The 12,525-nt window shown below is 39.4% G+C and overlaps 1 protein-coding gene across 7 annotated transcripts in view; it reads right to left on the reverse strand.

The window, feature by feature from the left end:
- Positions 1-12,525, reverse strand: part of itsn1 (intersectin 1 (SH3 domain protein)) — a 74,948-nt gene that overhangs the window by 17,354 nt on the left and 45,069 nt on the right. For 5 of the 7 annotated variants that reach the window (XM_008429028.2, XM_008429026.2, XM_008429027.2 and 2 more), the window contains 12 exons: positions 8,869-9,035; positions 8,692-8,706; positions 6,553-6,797; positions 6,292-6,466; positions 6,114-6,200; positions 4,042-4,199; positions 3,120-3,199; positions 2,868-3,040; positions 2,696-2,741; positions 2,344-2,465; positions 753-876; positions 83-277 (listed from right to left, as the gene is read on the reverse strand). In XM_008429028.2, coding sequence (XP_008427250.1) covers positions 83-277; positions 753-876; positions 2,344-2,465; positions 2,696-2,741; positions 2,868-3,040; positions 3,120-3,199; positions 4,042-4,199; positions 6,114-6,200; positions 6,292-6,466; positions 6,553-6,797; positions 8,692-8,706; positions 8,869-9,035 — 1,587 coding nt within the window. The remainder of the gene's footprint in view (positions 1-82; positions 278-752; positions 877-2,343; positions 2,466-2,695; positions 2,742-2,867; positions 3,041-3,119; positions 3,200-4,041; positions 4,200-6,113; positions 6,201-6,291; positions 6,467-6,552; positions 6,798-8,691; positions 8,707-8,868; positions 9,036-12,525) is intronic. The other 2 variants (XM_008429029.2, XM_008429023.2) reach the window with 1 other exon arrangement.

Consider the following 12,525-nt stretch of genomic DNA (forward strand, 5'->3'; position numbering starts at 1 on the left):
ACTGAACGTTAGTCTGCTCATCTTAGCGCACACTGCCGGTGGAATCCACGCTACAGGTGGGGTCGTGTGTGCGCGTACTCACACTGCGTGCTTGGGTCGGTGTCTGTCGTCATTTTGACGTAGTTGCTAGGAAACAGGCCCTCCCTCCCGTTCAGTTCTCCTTTCCACCAATCACAGTCGTCCTTGTTGAGCACGTTGATCACCTGGCCCTTCTGGAAGGCCAGCTCGTCGTCGTTCTGGGCCACGTAGTCATACATGCCAATCACCTGACACAGAGCTTCACAAAAATAGAAAAGACGGACCAGACATCAACATTTTCAATTTGACACAAAATCTCAAACCAAAAGTGACTTAAAAAAAACTGACTAATAGATTTCTTGAAGCATTTCTTTCTTTTTATCTGCCCAGACTCACCTTTATTTTTATTGACGTCTACCCTAGCCCAGGTGTCTGAAACTTGCGGCTCTTTGTACCTTCCGCAATGACTACAGGGTTTTTTCAGGTTTCACCAACTCAAATGTAAGATTTTTCAAGACCTTTTTAATACCATTACTAATGAAATTTAAGACCTGTATTGTGATAAAAATGTACAAATGACAATAAATTGGCAATACATTTTCACTTAACCATGAGAGACATAAAAAAAATCTAGCTAACTAGCAAGGGTACATTAGCAGCTAGTTAGCGGTAGCATCAACCACCTATGATGAGTGAGGTCCACAAAGACAGATATAAATGTGTGACGTGCATACCTGTGCTGGCAGGAGCCAGTTTAGGAGGGGTGGGCTCTGTAGGAGTGGTCTTGCTGGTGCTGGGACTCAGAAGCTTCACATAATTGGCTGGAAACCAACCAATCTGACGCTTTTTCCCCCGAGCCTTCGTCATGAGAAATAGAGAACGACAGCAGATATCAGCTCAACACCAACAATGAGCTGTTACTTTTGAACATCCTTTAGAGCAATTGACTCAAACCACTACACTTTAATGTTTTTCACCCACAATATTTTTTCTTGTTCAAAGCACACCAAACTGTGACTGTAAAACCAAGGTATCAAACTATGATTGTTGTGTACCTTTACACAAGGTTTTTGAAGGTTTCATATTTAAGACTTTGACTTTGATTTTAAAATGTAATTTATTTCTTAAGGCCTTATTAAGACCATTGAATTAAATTCAAGACCTGAATCACATCAGAAATGTACAAAAGAAACAGCCTTAACCACCCTAGAGCCCAGCTTTTTTGTACAGAATGAATGTAGCATCGTATGGGTTGGCAACAGAAGTGATCCAATGGTGAAGATGAACATCATCCTGCCAATACATTTGCACTTAAACCATGATAAATGCAAAAAAGCTTTAAAAAAAAAGAGCTACCTTGCTTGCAAATTTTTAGTAGCTAGCTAGTTTTTCCTTCTCATTCCATTTCCACTGTAGAAACCAGAACAAATGTTCTGGAAGGGTATATTAGCAGCTAGCTACCAGCAGCTTCAACTGCTTCAAGGCAGTTGAAGCTGCTGGACACAAAGAAGCAGATTAAACACAACTCAAACAACTGCCTGAAAAGACCCACGAGAAAGAAAGAAAGAAAAAAAAAAAGAGATTAAATATTCCTGTAACCACAAGATGTGGTGGCAGGAATACCTAAATATATGTAAAGATCTGTGAATAAAATATTTAAGGCTGTCTTGTCTTATTTTAATTAACTTAAGACATTTCAAAGCCTTAATTTAAAATACATCAATCTAAGACCTGTGATGAACGTATTCAAGACCAACTTCAATTTCTTTTAAAATAAATTTAATACATTTAAGGCCTTACTTCTATATGTATGAATCTAAGACTTTTTAAGAGTGTGTAGTAATTTTTGCAAAAAATTATAAACTGGCTAATGTTTGTAAATAAAGATAAAAACAAATGCAAGTTATTAACTATATAAAAAAAATTTTCTGCAATATTTGCATTGAAATTCCACAAGGACTGACACAAATATCTGTTTTTCTCCTTATCACTAGACTGGAGACTGTGTGCTTTGTAAAATAAATTACCCATCTGCTTATGTTCATCTTTATTTTAAATCTTAAAAATTGAAATAAAATGCTGATCTTTAAAAATTACAAGAAAGTACATTTTTGCCTAAACAGTTACCTTTTCTCAAAAGGTCATGTGGCACTGGCCTTATTTTAATGAATTTAAGACATTTTACGGCCTTAATTTTAGATAAATGAAACTGAGACTTTTAAGGACGTGCGGGCACCTTGTTTACACCTCTAACAAGCATGTTTATTTAATCCATGTTAAGACGACCTGATAGACATCTGTCCAGGTTGGACAGTGCTGGTGTACCTGCAGCTCGCCCTCCCACCAGCCCCCGGGATTCTTCTTCCTGATGAGGATGAGCTGTCCCGGTGCTAACGTCAGCTGCTCTGCACCCGTTGCAGTGTAAGCAGCGATCACCTGAGCGATCTCTAAAAGAGGGAAAAGGAAGGAAAATGTTTTTTTTTTAACTTCTAAGAATATTAGTTTGACAAAGCAGAAATCAGCATTTTGCAAACACTCTTTTAAATGACTAAAGATGCAAAACAAGTTATAATACTAAGTGGAAACCAGCAGAACAAATGATACACATAGATTGGATTAGATTTAGTAATCTAAGTTAAATCTGTTTTATTAGAACAAAGATAAGAAAAAATCTCACCTGGTTTCTTCCCCAGACTTCCCGTCTTCCCTGCAGGTCCCAGGGACTGATAAAGGGAAATTCACAACAATTAAAAATAATAAGTAAATAAAATAAAATCCTGCAAATATTCCCAAATTATAATTTGGGAATATTTAGCCCAGACTAAATAATCTGAAACAAAGGTTTCAACCTCTGGCACTGAGTCGCGTGGTTTGACGTAGTTGGAAGGAAAGACTCCAGTCTTTCCCCCCACCATGCCAGTCCACCAATCCCCTTCTTTCCTGGTCACCACAACAATGTCTCCTTGCTGGAAACTAAGGTCCCCCTGTTCACTGCTCTCATAGGTGTACATGGCCACATATTCTGGAGAAAAGCAGGACGAAAAAGTCACTACTCTCTCTAGAGAAAGTCAGGAAACGGTAAACGTTCTTTATCGAGTTACCTTCTCCAGATTCAGAAGGTTTTGCCGGAGAGGATGAGGGTCGTTTCCCATTGGGCGGACTCTCCGATATTCCAGCTTCACTAGGGGACAAGAGAAAAAAAATGATACAAAAAGAAATTATTCAAAATGTGTAAATATTTAAAAGTAAAATAATTTCTATATAAGGAATGTCATGTTGACAGGCTGATTTCCAAAGAGCCATCACAGTTTTCCATTTTTTGACAAACACTTCCAGATCTGACAAAAACAAAATGCAGCTGGATGCAGTCTGGTTAAAGTGGTGATCACCGAACATTTTCTGCCTTTAACAAATTTTTAAAACTGTGACAAAAAAAATCTGAAGGCCCTCTGTCATTTTGACCACTTTCAATTCACACTCCTGACCACTTGGTACAGAAGTGCGCAAAGCAATCTTCACTTGGAGAAATGTTCCCTGATTTCAAAACACTGGTTGATGTGGCTCTTATAATTCCAGTCTCCATTGTTGCAGCAAAGTGCAGATGCAGCGTTCAGATCAACATCAAAACTTTGAGATGTTTGATTAAGCACAAGTTGCCACACAATTCAGGTCCATGCGGACGTTGTGAGACTGTGTTCAGACCACAGCAGGTGAATCTTTCATAATTTAAATATAATTTAATTAGATTCTTTTAATATCTAGTTCTTGGGGCCACCTGTATTAATTTTCTTCATGTGTGATGGCATAATGTGACAATAATAGATTATAATGGGATTTTTTTGACACCAAAAAAAAAATAAATAAAAAGTCAAGAATAACCTCTGAGTACAACATGAATTTAAGATAAAGATTCTCCTTTTTAGGAAGATGGACATCACTGAATTGGATCAAACATTATTTCATTGTCATCGATGCGTTGCCATTCTTAGAGGACTGTGGTGTGACGGGCTCTTCTAAACTTACTTAGTGTTTTTGCTGCGGACTGCAGCAGCAGCGGCAGCAGAGGGAATCGTCATGTTGGCTGAGATGAGCTTGACGTAACTTTTGGGGAACCAGCCTCTTAGTCCGTTCTGAAGCTCACCTAGCCACCACATGTCCTGCTGCTCCAACACTGTTATGATCTGCATCAAAAACAATGTTACCGCTTTCAGACCAACAATTTCATACACGAGTCTATAGTTCATTTCATTTCATTTTTTATTTCATTCACTCAATAAATATGAATACTTCGTGTAACAACTAAAAGAAATAATTAATGATTTTCACATTTCTTTTAAATGCAGAAAGAGGTTTAGATTGTTTTTGCTCACTGTCAAGGTTGTTCCATAAACTGACACCTTTAACTGAAATGCATCTTTCTATCATCTTCAGTCTGAATCTAAGGGACTAATTCATTTACCTTAGTTAAAACAGGAATTGTTTTGGATATTTTATATAAGATTTTCATGACAAATTTTCATCATTGAGGACCCCCAAAACTTTATATGTTTTGTTTTATGTAGCTCAACTACTTTGATATGTAATTGTGCATCAGCATTTTTTATATTAACAAAATATAATAAACTTTGTTTTACTGGTAGTAATCTGATAATCTTTTATTATCAAACCATTTTTTAATTTTTCAGAATTAATTTCCAACCATGTATAGTGGGGATGCTCTGATCAGGTTTTTTGCTGCCAATTTCGATACTGATCATCCATGAGGGCCGATCACTGCCGATCACCAATACTGAGCATCCAGATTGGCTGTTAATTTTTCACTTTAGGTATAAATGCTACTATGTGATCTGGCAAACTGAAAAAATGATCTGGTAACAAAACGACCTAATTTAGACAGAAAACCTGCAAAATACTTGCAAAGACAATGCAGCAAGTATTCAGTCAAAAAGACAACAGGAAAACCTGCAATCGGTGAAACAATATTTAACACCTAGGCTCTCAACAGCCTAAAATTATACATTAAGTCAAACAAATCTCACAGCACTGCCGGTATCAAATAATGTCAAATACAAAAGTAAACATTCATTTCAAGTTAAATGCAGGTTGCATTAAAGTAAACAATCTTGTTACTAAGTCGAAACTGCCTGTGAACACGGCCAGCTGTTTGGTGCTGGTTCTGAGTGGTTGTTTCGGAGCGAGCATGTAATTCTGCAGAACTCAGGGAGGAGGCAGAGGAGCGTGACTTTTTTTTACAGATTATCTATCATGTTAGGACAGCGAAAGTTTTAAAACATTTTTTTTTAAAACTTTTTTGTTAAGTTACATGCAGCTTTTAGGAGACGTTCGATGTGAGAGAACATTTGGTGGAGTGGAAACGGCGCTACGTCTGTGAAATATAGCATCTCAGTAGCGCAGTGGCGGTTCAACCGCGAGAGCAGAACCCTGCGTCTTCCACTGTTGGTTATCTAACCCGTTGACTTAAATTATTTTTCGGGTTATTTGCTTAGCTTTCTGACCGTCATGTTCAACCGGACGAGAATTGTGCGCTGATTTACCTGCTGTCTGATCACGCCGGTGTCCCTTTAGAACTTTAGTTGAAATGCTGTCAACCGGGACTCTCCATCACTCTCAGAGCGCTAAAGCTCCACACAACATTGCTTAGGATTTGCTACCATGTGCCTGCGTCGTGTGAAGGGAAGGGGGAGATATGCTGCACACTGGCTTCAGAGGGTTGTGAAGTACGAGATGTAGGTGATCGATTTTTGCGGCAATAAAAGAGAGTGATCGGCGATCACTAATCATACACGTTTTCACGGAAATCAGCTGCTTATGATCGATGGCTGATCAATCGGGACACCACTAATGTACAGCAATTCAATATTTTCTCCTGAATAAAATAAGATTGTCATCCACAAATAAGATACACTGAAGAAATTTAGAAAGCGAAAAAGTAGAGGTCCAATGATCAATCCTTGTGGTACTCTACACCTAATATCCTGTACAGTAGATTTTCTGTTATCTTCTACAAACTTTTATTCTGTCCTTCAGGTAACTAGTTACTGTAAACACGAGATTGAATAGAGATGGACTGCTACCTCATTTTTGTTGAAGTTGAGGTGGTTGTCCTTCTTGGCTCTCCAAGGATACAAGGCCTGGGCCTGAAGTCCCTCCACCTTCTCCCCCTAAAAATAAAACACAAAAAAGGTAGGATTGCAGCATATTACAACTATCTGTCTTTGCATAGTGACCGATTCATTTTATCCCTTTTCATACCTGTCCTAGTACTGGAGAAGGTGAGGAGCCTGTCGTCATGGTGGCAGGCGTGAAGGCGGAGCGTTGCCGTAACTGTGCCGATGGAACGCTGAGAGATGGATTCTGATTGGCTGAGGACGTAGGCCAGGCGTCCCATCCCTCGCTGTCCGACTGGCTCGCTGTGCTAGACGGCCAACTGACACAAAGGAATTTGACGATCAGGCTACAGCGGAAATCTATTGACACATTTAGGAGTCGGGAAGTAACACGAGTCAGACTTACGTGGTGCTGAAGTCAGCCCAGTTGCTGTTAGCAGAAGATGTTGAGGTGGAGGTGTGTCCGGAGGCTGAAGGGGGAGTGGCCATTGGCTGCTGGGTCGAAGGGGGTGTGGCTGAAGACGGAGGCCGCAAGCTGATTGGTGCTTCGCTTTCAGGTATCCGCTCTGCATAATTAGCTGGGAACCAACCGGTCCTGCCTCTTAGTTCACCACCCAGCCACCCAGGCTCCCCAGTTTGAGACTCATCCACCTATCAGAACACAGAGGCAACATTACAAAAAGATCTACTGACACAGAGGTAGCTCTAAATACTACGGTCAACTCTTCAAAGGAACAATGAACAACAAAACAAAGCTTTGCCGGTGAGACCATCTGTCACAGTTATTAAATACTAGAAAAATGGATGAGAAAAAGTGAGGCGCAGTAATCCTTTTGTTGGTTAATGTCCCAACCAAGTGTTCATTATACTCAGCAACTTTCTTGACCAAATTACAATGAAATAACTGCTCGGCAACTATTTCTTGCATTTGCATAATTAGGAGGATGCAACGGGAAAAATCAAAGATATGCTGTGCTTCTAAACAAAACTCTTAAGAGTGTTTTCACACCCGACAGTCCAGTGGACTTGGCTCAATTAGTTACCAAAACTGCAACATTTGTTGCATTTTCAGCTGATGCGGTTCACTTTTACTGAACTGCGTCAAACAATCCAAACTAATTGAGAGCCACCTGTGGGGGCGCTGCACCAAGAACCTCTGAAGGAAGCCGCAGGAAAACCTCAGAAGAATACATGAACGCAACTTCTTTCTTCACAAAATAGTAATAAAAGTGAAGTAGAGTCAGATTTTAGCAGTTGCAGTTTCTGAAATTTCTCTTTCCAGCATTTGACTCTTGGTTCTATTTACCCAGAATGCCCTGCACTACAGTGAGTTTCCTGCTTAAAAGCAGCTTCTGGTCTGCTTGGCGTTCTCGTATGCACTTGAACCGCACCAGAGTTCACTTTAATGAAACCGAGACCGAGGATTTTAGGGTGGACCAGTTTGTTTTTTTTGGTCCGCATCAGAGTTCTATTACGCATTCACACCTCCCCAGACAAACCAGACTTTCAAAGCAGACAAACTAGAGTTGGATTAAAGCAGACTAAATGTGGCTGGTGTAAATGCACCCTTAATAACATGTACGCCTGCAGGCACTCCGGCTTAGCTGTAACTCAGATTCACCGTTGAAGAGAAGAAATAATAAAACATCTTAAGTTCAGCTTCTCAGAGCAGAATTCCAGTAAGCAGATTTGTTTCATTTACCCAACCAGACTTGCATTGTCTTGCATATTTAGTGACCTGTTTATGAAGTTATTCCACATCTCTGAATGTACCACCAGGTTTTTGCAAATTGCTGCTGGCTAGTCTGAAGGAGCTGAGTGAGATAACTGAGGAAAGGCTGCTCTGTCAGTTTCCAAGCTCGTAAGCTTGGAAACTGCAGCTTTTCTCAAACATAAATGGAAGAATTAAGGTAACACTCCAGGTTTGTTTTTGATGAGAGAATAACATAGCATGATGTAAAGCTCAGTAAATTTTACATGATACTGCCCCTTTAAAAACGACACAACCATATTTATTAAACACACATAACTACAAGTCATTTTAGCTGTGAAGTGATCCATGTCTATGGGATGGTCACACTGATTATGAAAATACAAGAGGTCTGGCAGCATTTTGGCTACCTATGAAAAGTATTCACCCCTTTGGATATTTTTCCACTTTTCTTAGTTTTACAAATCAGTTATGGTTAACAAAATTTGGCTTTTGTGACAAACAAATGACAGAATTAGCAAAAGAATGTTGTAAACTTTTTTGGTCAAAAAAAAAGAAGAAAAAAAAACAAAATTCAGTTGATTTTGATTGATTTGTTAAATAAGTCAAATGGTTGAACATTCAATACTTTTCACAGGCACTGGACATCTATCTGTGATGACTTTGTGAAAAGCAAAGTCAATTACATTCATCCACTGGTAAATGGAAAAACATTTATATGACATGAGATGAACCAATGGCAGCAAGCGTTTTCTTTTGTTTTTGGTTTGTGATTGGTGGAAGCACACAACACTGCATTGGGCGGGGCTGCGGGGGTGAGGGGCAAGGACTTACCCATTCCCCCTTCACCTTCAGTATGCACAGCGGAGGAGAGAGGAAAAAGTTAATAAAAGCAACCCGTCTTTCACACACAAGCACACTGCAGGAGGAAGCCCAAGAAACCGAAAAAGAACCTATGTCGAAAGCACTCTCTAAAGTTTCTTTCTGAGGTGAATGGGTCTAAGTACGCACCATGATGACATCACCAGGCTGGATGCTGATCTCATCGTGACTACGAGCATCGAATGGATACAGAGCCCTGTAGTAGACCACCTTCACTGGCTGCTGCTGTTTTTGTTGCTCGAAGCCACTGGCAGAAGCTTTCTGGTCAAACAGACTTGGGCCAGGAGCCTTGTCTACTGTAGAGAGATCAGAGAAAAAGAAATATAACAAATTCAGGCTGCTTGTGACCAAAAAAACAATACACATGATGTACCATGCTGAAGGTGACACTGGACATAGACCAAGATGCGTGCCACTTTTCAGAACTACGTACATAAAAGCCCACTAGGCCTTTATTAAAGCTCAGCTGGGCAAAGACAAAGACTACTGCTCTTCTGTTTTATGGTCAAATAAAATAAATGTAACTGTTTCCAGTGTTTTGTTTTGTTTGATACACAGCTCCACATCACGATGTCACCAGGTGACTCTGAACCCATCCAATCACTGAATAGATGCTTAGAACAGGTAAATGTGTGGATGTGCCAAAACTTTCTCCAGCTGAACAGAAACGAAACTGAAATTATTATCTTTGGACCTAAAGAGGAGCGAACTAGAATCAATGCACAGCTTCAGTTATTACAACTAAAAACCAGCGATCAGCCCGAAACCTGGGAGNGATACACAGCTCCACATCACGATGTCACCAGGTGACTCTGAACCCATCCAATCACTGAATAGATGCTTAGAACAGRTMAATGTGTGGATGTGCCAAAACTTTCTCCAGCTGAACAGAAACRAAACTGAARTTATTATCTTTGGACCTAAAGAGGAGCGAACYAGAATCAATGCACAGCTTCAGTTATTACAACTAAAAACCAGCGATCAGCCCGAAACCTGGGAGTAGTGATGGACTCTGACCTGAACCTTCAGAGCCACATTAAGACAGTCACAAAGTCGGCCTTCTATCACCTGAAGAACATCTCTAGGATTAGAGGACTGATGTCTCAGCACGATCTAGAGAAACTCATCCATGCATTTATCTTTAGCCGCATTGATTAGTGTAACAGCGTCTTCACAGGTCTGACTAACAAATCAAACAGCTGCAGAACGCTGCTGCTCATGTTCTCACTAAAACCAGGAAGATATAGCACATAACACCAGTTTTAAAGTCCCTACACTGGCTCCCTGTAGCTCAAAGAATAGACTTTAAAATACTGATGTTAGTTTATAAATCACTGAACGGTTTAGCACCACAATACATTAAAGATCTGTTATTGTTGTACCAACCGTCTAGACCCCWCAGATCYTCTGGTTCTGGTTCTGCTCTGCATCCCCATAACCAGAACCAAACGAGGAGAAGCAGCATTCAGCTTCTATGCACCACAAATTTGGAACAAACTTCCAGAAAACTGTAAAACTGCTGAAACACTGGGTTCCTTTAAATCTCAACTTAAAACCCACCTGTTTAGAGTTGCTTATGGCTAAATTAGGKTTAGAGTGTGGGTTTTGATGTCTTCCATGTTTTTATCTTTACTTTTCATCTAGTTATCCACTTCTTTTTATTTTTCTTTCACACTGTCTATGTAAAGCCCCCCCCGGAAAACCTCCCAGTTAAACGAATCTATATCTAGGGGTGTGAGAATCCTTGTTAAATAAAATCTTAACTAAAACTGTAAGGTGTGAGAATCCTTGTTAAATGGCGTTTTAACTAAAACTCTGAGTTGTGAGACGTTTAACTGAAGTCCTACAAGGGGTGTGGGTTTTAATGTTTTTGTCTTCAACTTTATTTTTTTTATTCTCTTTGTCTTTCTAACTGTTTATTCACTGTCACATGCTGTTTTTATTTTAATTATGTAAAGCACTTTGAAACGCCTTGCTGCTGAAATGTGCTATACAAATAAAAATTTGATTTATTGATTTAGATTGATTTAGTGCAAAAAACACTAAACAAGCAATTTGATGGGAGTATTTTTCAGCCAATGCCGCTAAAAATCTAATCAAAGTAGTACAAAGTGAGGAAATAAGACTACATACAGTTTTTTTTATCATAAGGCAGATATACTTAGTCTTGAGAAAAACAGTGCAACAGATTCAGGTTTGTAGGCCTTTTCACACTCATTCCAACCTTTTTTGATCTTCCCACAACTTCTCCATAGGATTGAGATGTTTTGGTGATGGCCACACCAAAATATTAGCTTTATGGTCATTAAGCCACTTTGACTTTGTGCTCAGGGTTATTGTCCATTTGGAAGACCAATCTGTACCAGAGATTTTACTACCACCTTCATACTTGACAGTTAGGATGGTACGAGCATCCCGGTTTTTCCTCCAAATGTAACGCTGCTCATTATAGCGAAATAGTTCCACTTTTGCTTCATTAGACCACAGCAAATGTCTCCAAAAATCAAGATATTTTGCCTGTGTCCATCTGCAAATTGCAATCTGCCTTTTTATGTTTCTTTTGGAGAGATGACTTCCTCCTTGCCGAGTGGCCTTTCAGCTCATGTCAGTACAGGACATGTTTCACTGTGGATAATGGCTGTCTTTCCAGCTTCAGCAGCATCTTCAAAGGGTCTTTGGCTTTTGTTCTGGAGACAATTAACACATTCATCTCTAGCATACAGAAAGTTTCTCTTTCCTGAGTGGTACCATATTAGGACATTGATATCATGTCTATACTGATGTAGAATAGTTTGAAGAGATGAACACTGCACCTTCAACCATTGGTAAATTGTTTCCAACGGTGAACCAGACTTGCTCAGCTTCACAATTCTCTTCCTGATATCTTGGTTGATTTCTTTTGATTTTCTCATTGTGTCAAACAAGAAATAAGTATGTTTAAGGTGTGATCTTAAAATACATCCATGCTGGTCCACAGGGTTCTGTTCCTTATGTCTTAGGTGTGTTCCAACACACCTGATTCAGATGACTGCATGACATCCTCTGCATGCTAAGATATGTTGCAGAAGCCCATTAGTCAGAGATTCATTTAAGTCAGGTGTGTAGTAGCAAGGAGACACCTAATAAAGTGTTGGACAGTGATCCAGGGTTTGGAGCCACTTACAGCAGGTTACTGCTGTAAGCCATGAGATGATCATCTGGGCTTTCCCTCATTGTTTAAAGAGACAGTCATAAATCTGTACTGTATATGAACTTCTAAATTTGAAGACATTAATAAAGAGACATTCTCTCTTTAATGTGTGTCTCTTTAATTCTAACAGTCCTAAAACTAGAGAACTTGGTCTGATTTAACTTGAAACAGAAATAAAGGTGAATGCATCTTTTTATTTGGTGTATGTAACAGTCTGGTTTCAGACTTTTACATACACTGGTTTCCTCAAATCAGCGGAGAGGTTGTACACGGCACGACTCTATTTAGCGCTAACATAGCAGACCTCACTTCATCTAAGCCAGTGTTTTTCAACCTTTTTTGAGCCAAGGTACATTATTTTAATCGAAAAAATCTCGAGGCACACCACCAACCAAAAATTTAAACAAAGATACTCTGTAGCCGCCTATATTACATATTTAGTCATTCTTATCAAAGTTTCTTGAATAGGAATCAAATAAACACAAAAAATGCATTTTTATTACATTTTACATTTCTTATTTCAAATTGCACTTAACATGTCCACTACAAAAATACACCTGAACAGCCACAACACTGTGGTGTTAAATTTAAAGAAG

Source organism: Poecilia reticulata, linkage group LG15 (assembly GCF_000633615.1).
Source record: "Poecilia reticulata strain Guanapo linkage group LG15, Guppy_female_1.0+MT, whole genome shotgun sequence".
Taxonomy (NCBI): domain Eukaryota; kingdom Metazoa; phylum Chordata; class Actinopteri; order Cyprinodontiformes; family Poeciliidae; genus Poecilia; species Poecilia reticulata.